Source organism: Ascaphus truei, chromosome 5 (assembly GCF_040206685.1).
Source record: "Ascaphus truei isolate aAscTru1 chromosome 5, aAscTru1.hap1, whole genome shotgun sequence".
NCBI classification, from domain to species: Eukaryota; Metazoa; Chordata; class Amphibia; order Anura; family Ascaphidae; genus Ascaphus; species Ascaphus truei.
In genome coordinates, this window is record NC_134487.1 from 124338236 (window position 1) to 124350633 (window position 12398).

Here is a 12398-nt window from a genome sequence, read left to right on the forward strand (position 1 = left end):
GGCCTTTTATGTAACAGTTCTCAATGAAGGTCATATGTACTAAACTGTACTCTGCTGTAAGACACCAAGGGCTGGAAGCCTCTGTTGTGTTATTTAAGTAATAATCACAGAAGAACAGGGCATTATTGGCCAGTAATGCCCTGTTCTGATGGGATTATGACTATTATAGGCTAAATGTAGGCATCACATGGTACATCCACCAATCCGATTAATCCGATTTTTATCAGCATGATCGTCTACATTCTTTTGCTTTTACTGCATGTGTTTATTAAAAGGACATTGTACTGTACATACACACAGCCTCCCTCTACATGCACACACTCTGTAAACCCCTCTATATACACAATACACTCTGCAGCCCCCCCTCTACACACACAAAACTGCAGCCCTCCTCCACCCTCTACAATCACAACACACACACACCACACAAAGCAGCCCCCCTCTAGACCCAAAAACACAAACTGCAGCCTCCTGTAAACCAACAAAACTGCAGCTACACACAACAAAACACACTGCAGCCCTCTACACCCACTGCAGCCCTCCTATACCCACTGCAGCCCCCTGTAAACACACACACAAGACACATACATACTACAACCCCCCCCCCATTACACCTACAAAACACACACACCAATTAAACACTCTGCTGGCCCCCCTTCAAACCCACAAAACATGCAGCAGACAGACACACAAACATTTCCCCTCACTCTCCTCTGAGGAGCTCTCTGTAGGCAGGGTGGGGATCAGTGCCTTGCTGCTGCCTCCTGTCCAATCAGTTCCCCTGACTGAAAGCTCCTCTCAGTCTGTGTGAATGAGAACTGAAAGCTGATTGGCTGAAAAACTTGGCAAAGTGCCGAAAATTTGGGGCCATTACTGATTGGTTAAAATTCTGAGCATTATCCAATCAATGGGCAGGGATTTCAATAACGCCCAGAATGTAACAGCTTTAGCCTATAATTGTGAATATATACCTCTTATTACACCCCACCAGATATGATGGTAAATACCGAGGCTGCGCAAGAGCGTCAACATTAGGTATAGGCCTATGACTGATTACAGTTTAGCCAAGCCTATGTCTGCCCTCCTTTGCCCTTTTGTTTTGATATACAGTACAGATGTAAGAGACTGTGAATGGGACCCCCCGCAGCGTTAATCCTCGGGTGCCTTTCACCACAGTGGTGCCGAAGACCCCAAGTCTTGCTACCTCTGTAGTTTGAGCAATAAATTCCGCCAAGGGAACTAGAAATTAAGCCATATATACTGAACAGTGCACATCATTGCATATTTCTGTTAATCCTCTTGATGCTTCAAACGTAGAGCAAGGACTCGAAAACTGTTTCGTTGATAAAAGAAGCATATCTTAAGTAGGTGTTTACGCCCAATATTTAATATCGTCTAAAATTCTGAGTCAAGGTCTTTTTTATGTGTTTCTAACCAGGATCTAACGTTAAAGCATGGGTGGCGGACCGGTGCCATTATCCCAGAGTTAAAATCAGAGCTTAAAATCATGAACACTTCACAGTATATTCAAACCATGGCTTGGCTTCAAGGCTTAACTGGGTTACTCGAACGTATGCAGGTATGTAAACCTTCTCTCCTCCCCCCCCCCCCCTTCTCTCTTCTATGGTGTTTGTCAGCTAGATTTAACTTGTTAAATATGCCCTGTCCTTAGTTCCCTTTTATTCTCGACCGTGTATCTGCTACATGTGCTTTATAAAGTAAATACCTGACATTTTTGAGTTGGTCATTACATGCGAAATAATTCCTTTCTATAATGGAGCATGTCGTACAGGGCTTGATGAGTAACGGAGACCAAATATAGGTGATAAATTAATGCATGGTGGAAGAATGGATTCTACTTGATATTCAAATTTTTTCATTTTTGTGTGTCTAAACATCTGCTTTAACCACAATGTAATTTTGTTTATACTGCAAGCACTACAACCTGGGAAAAGTTGGAAAATGAATGCCATTATACTACAGTATTTCCAATATAAAACGTCTTATGAGCCTAGAGGATTGTGTGAACATTTTCAAATGTTTTCTATGAAGTTGGAATTTTTAGTTCATCAAACCTTTTTTGTGTTAGATGCAACTTCTAAAGTACTCAATATGTATCACCTATAGTATTGAAAACAAAATAATTTCACATTAAACAGTAAATTCACATTTTCGTACCAGGCATGATGCACCAGCGAGAGATTTTATAAAACCTACGCATGCGCATACATGTGTGCACAGTCCTCTCTGTGCTCCTCCCAGTCTTCTCCAATATCTTGCTTATATGTGATTAACTGCTTGTGACCACAGCCATCCAATTATAACTGGTAATACCATGATTACCTGTCTGTATAAAGTAAAGTAATACCTGAACTAGGAACATGCTTATTAAATGATCATGAGACTCCTCTTTAACCCTTTGGGTGTTTGAAGACGTAGCCACAACGTCATATGGTCTGGCACTCCAGGGGCCCATAATGTAGTGACTACGTCATGCTCTTCTACTGCTCGTTTTCCAGGGGAGATCGCTCTGGTGCTACCAGACTTCTGGCAGTGATAAGGTTAATTGCAGGTAGAGAGGAGAATTCTGGCGGTGCAACTGCTCCTGAGAAGAAAAACTGCAGACTGGGACTTCTTACTGGTCAAAAAGCTTTACTTGGCACATAGCAGCCAGAGAAACACTTACGTGTTTCGCGCGTCACTCCGCGCTTTATCAAAGCTTTGATAAAGCGCGGAGTGACGCGCCAAATAAAGCTTTTTGACCAGTAAGAAGTCCCGGTCTGCAGTTTTTCTTCTCAGGAGCAGTTGCACCGCCAGAATTTCTTTCTCTACCTGCAATCTACTTTCACCCCAGTTGGAGCACACTGACGTCCAGGAGCCCTTACACACTCAAACAGTGAGTTTGTTTCATTATATGAGTATACCCCATATAAGTTATTCCTCGGGACAGAGGCTATTGGGTATACTCTACCACTGTGTTATCTATGTGTGAGATACAAGGGGTTAAATTCCACATATGTGACAGTCTCTAAGAAGTATACAAAGTGAGATTATTTACACTTGTACGTTTGCTGGACTCTTTTGAAGTGGCGCCGCTAGGGAGCTTGGGACTCCCATTTCTCCCTCTATGCAGTGATAAGGTTAAGAAAGTTGATCTTGTATGTGAAGACCAGACAATCTAGCAGTTAAAAAGGCAGGAAGGAGACATGGCAGTAGTTGGTAAGGCACGTACGGTCAAGGGTGTTGCTACTGCACATAAATGTGTCAACTGGGTGCTTAAAGGATTAAGGGGTAAATTGAAGATATGGATGAGAGTGGGACTAGGATATAGGAGCAAGACGTCTGATAAGGTCTGCGATAATAGGATCGATAAGGCAAGTAGTATAGGGAGAAGAGGAGGGTGTCTGAGATACTTCCAACTCTGTAACAGGAGAGAAGTGGTTTTGGGTTGATCAGGGTCGAGAAGGTAGGGACAGAGAATCTCACGCTGTTGATCACTTTAAAGGAAAGGTGGATGCTATCCAAAGACTTGAAGGGAAGTATAGTGTAGAATATAGGCATTAGGAAGCATGTTTGCAAATTTAGCCAAGGCTGCCCGTTAGTTGGTTGGGTGTGACAGAGCAGAGATGGGGAATATAGATTAAGTGTAGATAGAGTTGTAGGATTTGTCAAGATCGTCAGTTTCAGAGGAAAATAGAAGTGAGAGGTTAGAGTTCAGTGTAGAACAGAGGAGTCAATGGTGCGGAAGTCTGTAGCGTAGGAGGAGTGCGAGCGTTAGAGAGAAAGGTAAGATGCCCAGGAGATTGACGTATCATCAGTGTGACAGTTGAAGACCCCTAGTAACATAATGAATCAGAGAACCGTTTGGAAAAGCCAGTATTCAAAGTAAGAGGAAAATGTGGAGGAAGAGGATGTAGTATCCATCCGAGAGTTCTATCCGTTTGTAACTCTCTTTTTTTTTTTTATGTCTGTCTACAGAGCTGCAGTTTAATTTTAGGAAATGATACATTATAAATACACAGCTACTTTTATCATTAATCATCTTGTATATACAGCTACACCAGAAGAAACTTTGGGCTTTTCTTCCTTGTATTGGCAACATATAACTAAATATACTATGTTTTCACTTTTAGGTTTACAGAGATGCTGAATCACAGATGGTCCTACAAGATTGGATCAGGGAAAGACAGGATATGAGGTGAGCATGCAGCATATTGATGAATTTTGTATAGTGAATGCTAGTTAATTTACCATTCTCAAAATGCCAATTCAAAACTGCAGTTAATGTGGCAGTATCAAGATTGTGTATATTTATTTATAACAAGATTTATATATAGCCCTTATCCAGGGCACAGAACATTAGTTAGCAAAACTATGGTGGGGTTACATCTGGAACATTTAATGGGATGGGCATAAAGTAATTAAGATGTCTTTGTGGTGGGCAGGGGTGGGTACATTATGGTAGGACTATGGGTTAGGTGTATTGAGAGCTTGCTTGGTTGGTGAGCAAGAGTTTGGGTCAGGTTTCTGTATTTAGTCTTGTCGGCAGCATGGTGATGGGTCTCACAGTGGAGGTGATTTGATTGGTGAAGTGGGGGACTGGAGGGTTTGGGGGAGACTTTTTAGAAAGGGGTGAGGGTAAGAGAGGAGCAAGTAAGGCAAATGATCGGAATCGAGAGGAGATGGAGGGAAGAGTGAGGGTTGTGGCAGTCTGTGAACGAAGAGGATGGGTTGGGGTGTAGCGAGAGGTGAGCTGCAAGGTAAGGCTTGTAGTATAGTACGCGCGCACGGCGTTGCACGCGTTTTAGTGCCTATAGGCCAAATGGTGCAGCGCGTGGCCATGACGTCACAGCGTTGGGCTGCACTGTGATTGGCTAAGTGTCACATGGCACGGCAGCCGCTCGGAAATACAAATTTCTTTGTATTACCACACAGCTGCCGCGCGAACGCTGTCTGCCATGTGCGCGTTGGCACGTGATAAATACTTGTCTCCCAAGGACAGTTTATCATTGCCTCGCGTGCGGTCGCATGCGCGCCAGCCCTTACAATACTACAAGCCCCTAGGGGGGGAGGGTAAGGGGGCAAGTCCATGGAGAGATTTGTAGACGATACAGGATGAAGATGAGGGAGTGGATGATGTTTGGCCGAGGAGATGGAAATGAGTGGACACATTTTTCTTATGTTGTATTGGTGGTAGCGACAGGCGGTAGTGATGGGGGTGAAGAGTGAAGGGTCAAATGTGTGAGCAATGGGAGAGGTAGGATGAGAGGGCGGTGTTAGTGATGTCAAGGTTAATGAGGGTGGAGATGAACGGGGGGATCGACGGAGGTCGATGAGGATGCAGGAGAGTTTGGGAGAGAAAGTTGTGGATCGTGAGGGGGCAGTATAAGTAGAGTGTGAGGGACGAAAGCCAGACTGGACAATGGGACGGAGGGAATGCGTGTGGATGCTGGTGCAGAGTTGGTTGTGAAGTATGCGCTTGGAGTTTTGAGAAGTATGGAATGCGTGAGATGCGAAAGTTGGAGGGGAGGGTCGAGATTTTTTTTTTTTGAGGAGAGGGATGACCACAGCAGTTTTGAAGGAGTCTGGGTATCGTCCGCTGGATAGGGAGAGGTTGAAGGAAGAGAGAAAGTGGAGGAGGGAGTATGGAATCGGATCAGAAAGGGATGTGGTGGGATGGGAGCATTTGATGATTGAGAGGAGGTCATTGGTTGGGGAAGCAGTGGGTAGGGGTGAAGGATGGGTGGAGTGTGAGGGGCGCCACAGTGGGGAAGGAAGCACGGTATATAAAGGTCTTCTGCAATACTTAACTTTAGTGCCAGAGGGTCCTGCAATGTATTGCCTTGGAGTGTTTTATATGCAGTGCAGCATGTTCAGTTTCAGAATGGGAGTAATAACTTCATGTTAATGTGTCCTTGTGCATTTTACATATACATTGGATCACTGAGAGGTCAGATTAAGCATTAAAGGGGTGTGGATTTTATGTGAGTTTCCTATGAGAAAAACTAGTTGCTGTATCTTCCTCCGTCTGAAAATATATTGCTTGCCGGTTCATCCCCTTGAAAGTACCATCGGTGTCTAAATATTCATGAACAAAGTTGGATTCTAATATGTTGTACCAAAATTGGCTACTTATATGGTCCAAATGTTCTTCAAAGAATGGTTTAATGTTGACATTTGTATGACCACCTGCAAAGAATGTAAGAACTTAATTCGTCACATTCAGACCCTCACAATGTCCTGCTGTCTCCACCTCAGAAATATAGTCAAGATACGCCCTTTTCTCACTCATAACGCAACTAAAATCTTAATCCACTCACTCATGTCCCGCTTCGATTACTGCAACCGTCTTAGTTGGCATTCCCCGTCCGCCTATCCCTACTCCAATCCATCCAAAATGCTGCTGCGAGACTCCTCTACCTCACTCACCGCTCCACTTCTACCGCTACACTACACATATCCCTACACTGGCTTCCCATACCCTCTACATCACTTACCGCTCCTCTTCTACTGCTACACTCCACACATCCCTACACTGGCTTCCCATAACCTCTACCTCACTCACCGCTCCACTTCTACTGCTACACTACACATATCCCTACACTGGCTTCCCATAACCTCTACCTCACTCACCGCTCCACTTCTACTGCTACACTACACATATCCCTACACTGGCTTCTCATACCCTCTACCTCACTCACCGCTCCACTTCTACTGCTACACTACACATATCCCTACACTGGCTTCCCATACACTCTACCTCACTCACCGCTCCTCTTCTACTGCTACACTACACATATCCCTACACTGGCTTCCCATACACTCTACCTCACTCACCGCTCCTCTTCTACTGCTACACTACACATATCCCTACACTGGCTTCCCATACCCTCTACCTCACTCACCGCTCCTCTTCTACTGCTACACTACACATATCCCTACACTGGCTTCCCATACCCTCTACCTCACTCACCGCTCCTCTTCTACTGCTACACTACACATATCCCTACACTGGCTTCCCATACCCTCTACCTCACTCACCGCTCCTCTTCTACTGCTACACTACACATATCCCTACACTGGCTTCCCATACCCTCTACCTCACTCACCGCTCCTCTTCTACTGCTACACTACACATATCCCTACACTGGCTTCCCATACCCTCTAGTATTACATTTAAAACCCTAGTAATGACTTACAAAGGTCTCAATGCTGCCCCCCCCCCTTACATCTCAGCCCTCATCCCCAAATACATACATAAACGCCCCCACGTTCTGCCCATATCCCCCATTCCTCCCACCTTGTATGTATGTTTTTATTTATATAACGCCATTAATGTACATAGTGTTTCACAGCAGTAATACACGTGACAATCATAAAAATAACAAATAACACACAAAGTGAAGAAGTGCTTCAGACATAAAAGTAACATTTAGGAAAAGGAGTCCCTGCTCTGAAGAGCTTATAGTCTAATTGGTTGGTAGGAAGAACGTACAGAGAAAGGAGGAGGGCGTTCTGGTAAGTGTGTCTGCAAGGGGCCAAGGTTTATGTATGAGGTGTAAATTATCAGCCATGGAGCTACTCATATGCTTCCTTTTAAGCAGGTGTGTTTTAAGGTGGGTCTTCAAGGTGAATGGAGATGGTGCTAGTCGGGTATTGAGGGGAAGGGCATTCCAGAGGTGTGGGGCAGTCACCGAGAAAGGTTTAAGGTGGGGGAGATGGCTTTAGATACAAAAGGGGTAGAGACAAGACGTCCTTAAACAGAATATAAGAGTTGGGATGGTGTATGGAGAGAAATAAGGGCTGAGATGCAAGGCGGGGCAGAAGAGTGTAAAGCTTTAAAAGTGAGGAGGAGAATTGAGTGTGTGATACGGGATTTGATAGGAAGCCACCTTATCACCTCCTCTCACTCCCGCCTCCAAGACTTCTCTCTCTGGAATTCCCCACCATGTACCATCAGACTCTTCCCCCAGCTTTCAGATGTTTAAAAAGATCGTCCCTGAAAAATCGCCTTTTCAAGGAAGCCTTCATGCCACACCTCAAACATCCAAATCCCCTCCCTCGCTAACCCCATTGGGGGAGATGGTAAACTCTCACGAGCAGGGCCCTCGCTACCTCTTTGTATTAGTTTGCATCTTTGTCCTCGCTTGTATGTAACTGTTTATGCAATATACATAACTCTGTACCCCATTATACCGCGCTGCAGAATGTTGGTGTTTTACAAATAAACAATAATAATAACTTGGCACAAGCAACTAATGACATTCTCTCTACCCCAGGGATTTGACAAAGAAAATCTTTAACACTCAATTTGGAAGTGTATTCAGGACCGACCATAATCCAACCTATTTCCTGAGGCGTTTGTCTCGCTTTGCTGATATGTACATGGAATCCCTAAGCTGCCTCCTAAACTACGACCTGCATCACACTTTCTATCCCAAGAGGACTCCATTACAGCATGAAGTTCCCGTCTGGTCTGATCAGCTATACACTGGTACCTTTGGCATCCCTTTCCTACAAGAAATGGCTCAAATTAAGTGATTTTGTCTTTTATCTGAACAGAAAGCCAATCCAGTACCGTGGGGGCAAACTATTTGATTGATATTTTGACAATATCATTTTGAGTAGAGGATTTTCCTTTATTGAAATAATTCGGTGCACAATTTTTTTTATTTTTTTTTACACCACCCCACAGCCTCGTTAGTTGCTGTTGAAATCAAGTTTTTGATCACCACTGTCTCCAGAATTTTGTTTGTGTGACCACTTCCGTTTGATGAAGATCACAGAAACAAAATTAAGATGGATGCCTGATGAATATTCTTAGAGCAGCTTTCTATTTTTACTTAATATTGGTAGTGTTCTTGTATCCAGTTGGACTTGTAAACTTTTGAAGAGCCATTTATTACACAAGTGTTTGAGGTTATCGGTGTTTTGTGTGAATCTTCATGCAGCAGCTATTTTACGAATATAATGTTGGTGTGATTCTTCTGATCATGAAATCTATTTTTCATAGTTTTACACAAAAAAAATCATGTATTTTCTTATGATTTATCCATCAAATCTTTCACAGATGAGAATTTTTTTATCATGATTTTTTTTTAATCCAATCTTTTAGAATGATCTATATAATGTGGTAGATAATGTCCCCAGCTTCAGTCCTCAAGGACAACAAACCGTGCAGATTTTAAGGCCATCCTCTCATTAGCACAGGTGCCCAATCATGTTGACTGAGCCACTTGTGCTTAAGCAGGGGTGTACTGCTTAAGCACAAGTACCTGCACTGTTAGTGGTCTTTCAGGATTGGAGTTGGGAACCTCTGCTGTAGTTGATAATTTGGGCCATATTTGGAAGCCAATCGCCACTTAGTGTAGCAAGATCGGATGCTCTTCTCTCACCATTAGAAAATCTTAAAGGTCAGTTGCTCTCCAGTCGTCTCTCTTGAATTCCAAAACAAATTCCTTCTGGGAATAGTTGTTTTGGTGACATTTTGAAAGAAGCTGTGTTTGCTCCCTTGAAAAATATTTGGGTCTGAGGTTTTAATGAACATTTGAAAATGTGCACAAGCTCTTTCTGTTGTATTTTTATTTTCTGCTGCACTGAAGCATCACTATTTTCTTTTATTTGTTTTAAATTAAACAAACTGATGATAGTTCAGTGGTTTTTGGACTAGGGTTGTTATTTTTAAATAGTTTTTTTTTTTAGCTAGTAGTAAATAACGAATTTAAAATTATTTTATATTGCCATGCAGATTGAGTTTTGCATGGATTTCTGGACTACTGCTGTTTGTAAAGCAAAGGGTTATGTTGTATCATGCTTTTTTAAACCATTTGAATGGTTCTCACCATCCATATGGTATCGGCACTACATTGCTGATTCAAATAGCAGTGAATACTGTATGTATCCATATCTACAATTAATCTGACATTTTTATGTACTGTATATGTGCAATTCTGATAATTTCATAATAGGTTTAATAAAATAATGCCCACTAGCTACAGGTATTTGGAAGTTTGTTTTAGTGTTTTCACCGATCTAGGATATTTCCATTTAACTATCCAAACTCCTTTTTTGTTTTATGTACTCTGCTAACCCTATGGTAAATATTTGTCTAAATATTCTCCACAGTGACCACAACACAATGGCAATTACCTGCCCACATTAGTGAGTATTTCCGTTCTGAAAGTCTAGTTCTGTATATGAGTCTTCCCTCCTGAATTTGTTCCAGTACTTAAAAAATTGGCCTTCCATTCTGTAATCCCCATTTAAAGAAAACAATGGGTTGGTTGGTGATGAAAATAAAGTTGTAATTTTGTTTACTCTATCTCTAGTGTAAGGTATTGTCAAACCGTTTTTGTTGCACACTTTTTGTACTCTATTTAAATGAAACCGTTTGTAACGGTCAAGATGTTTGTATATAAACTGCACGAAGTGTTGCCAGTTAATCTCGTTTGAAGCAGTTCAGCCTGTGTAACGGTGATTAAATAGACGCATGCACAATTTAATTTTGTTTACCTTTTATTGAAGATGCATTGTTTGACCTTTTCATGTATGTATGTATTTTAATAGGATGCACAAAATAAGGGAAAATAGCGAAGATTAGAGCCAATGAAGTCTTTCTCCAATGAAAAATGTCAAAAGATGCTCGTCTGTGTGGCCACACGGTCCTAATAATAAAGTAACACTTTCAATTTGTATTTGGATATCCAATTCACTTTCAATAGCACACATGGATAGTGTAAACATGTTGCCTTTTTTTGCAAATGAACATTTGGATAGTGTGCTGTCTAATGTTTTCTATTTTAATAAGATGCCCAACGTGATGTTTTATGGAATCTACAAACTGCTGCAAAATCCAAGGACAATAAAAGCTTCTGTGTAATTTCCCATTTTATGGAAGTCTTGCAAAAAGTAACGTGAATCTTGGTTCTTGTGTACTTAATTCTGCTACCAAAAATGCTATTGACAAAATTGCTTCACAAAAAGAAAAGTTAGTGGCAATTTGCACGTTTGATGTTATTAATTTAAATTTTCTAAGCTTAGGTGCAATATGGAGCATGACTGCTCCGTTTTACCTCAGAGACCCCAGGCGTGTGCGTGTGATCCAGTAACTAGGACATTATAGAATTATTGCTTTCAGCCACTTAATCATTAAACCCATTACATTTAGCTAAAAGCACTAAATCTCCTTTAACCTTATGAAAAGGCCATGACTTAGTGGTTGGTTATTGATGACAACCTTTTTAGACAACAGTTTTTTGTGGATTATTTTGTTTTACCATATTACAGTATGTGTCTGGTGGTTTGTAAAACATTTTTCTCTGTGTGTAAACACTGTAAAGTTTACATTCTGTTTGTGTGGTTTTGCTGTGTTCCCTTTCCATCCCAGTAATCTATTGAACCAGATCAATGTATAGCCATTGATTAAATAAGGATTTACCTCTTGCTTCAGTACATGTTTAGGTGACTCACTTTACTGTAGCAGGTTTGCAAAGCTTGGCCGCATAGTCCTTCTTGGCACAGCTGTGAAGGAATGAGATACAGAGGACAACATCCCTTGCTCTCTACGAACTCTGCCCTATGACGCACACAGTCCCTGCTACATTGGAACTTGTGGCATACTGAAGAATTGTGCTCCGCTATTGCCAGTGTTTTCAGATAATTTTCTGAACAGACCTAACAAAATGGAGGAAGCTGAAAGATGTTCTAGACTGCAAAGTCTAGGAGGTTGACTTCTTTATCAAAAGATTGGATTAATTTATTTTACTTGCTCGCACAGGCTAGTGAAGACCCGGTTTTAAAATGTAACATCTGTTACAAATATAAACAAGTTGACAGAATATGAAAAAAAATAAAAAATTCTAGCCCTTCCTGGCAGTAAGCTTATATTCGCCTTCAGACAGAGGGGTAATGTTTTGAGCAAGGAATTTAGTGTAGACGTTGCTCCCCTTTTTTGTGTCGATCCTGATCAAGTTAAGTTTCACAGTGTTTCTCCTCTTCTTGGCTACATGTCCAGGAGGGATGTGTTCCCTGAATCTCCAATGTCATGCTCTATGGATGGTGCAATACAGAGGGACATTAAGGGGAAATAGAAAAACGAAGTGTTCACAGTAGCACATTTTATTTTAGCATTAGCAGTACAAAAGTTTAAAGAAAGCATGTGTAAATAAAGTGCAATGATGGACATATGAAACCAAATCCAGCACACTTTATAAACCCTGTTATTGCTCTGTAAAGTGTTTAGGTTAGAAACTGTAATACAAGTGAAACTTTTGGCAAGAAAGATAGTTTTCTTATTTCTATTCTCTAAGGACATTTACATTTGACGCACAATGAGCAAATATGAAAGTATATATTTACAAATTCACAGTGAGAGCCTCTTTAGCTGTAAAGTGGACAAC

The 12398-nt window shown here is 41.6% G+C and overlaps 2 protein-coding genes across 5 annotated transcripts in view; one reads left to right on the forward strand and one right to left on the reverse strand.

The window, feature by feature from the left end:
* NT5DC3 (5'-nucleotidase domain containing 3) overlaps positions 1–12398 on the forward strand; it is a 71806-nt gene that overhangs the window by 38772 nt on the left and 20636 nt on the right. For 2 of the 4 annotated variants that reach the window (XM_075600601.1, XM_075600603.1), the window contains exons 12-14: positions 1439–1579; positions 4134–4198; positions 8280–8494. In XM_075600601.1, the coding sequence (XP_075456716.1) occupies positions 1439–1579; positions 4134–4198; positions 8280–8494 (421 nt within the window). Of the gene's footprint in view, positions 1–1438; positions 1580–4133; positions 4199–8279; positions 10695–12398 lie in introns of those variants that run through there. The other 2 variants (XM_075600604.1, XM_075600602.1) reach the window with 2 other exon arrangements.
* Positions 12102–12398, reverse strand: part of STAB2 (stabilin 2) — a 182053-nt gene continuing 181756 nt past the window's right edge. The window contains exon 69 of the mRNA XM_075600600.1: positions 12102–12398. This exon is cut by the window's right edge and continues 294 nt beyond it. The gene's annotated coding sequence lies outside the window, so the exon portion shown is untranslated.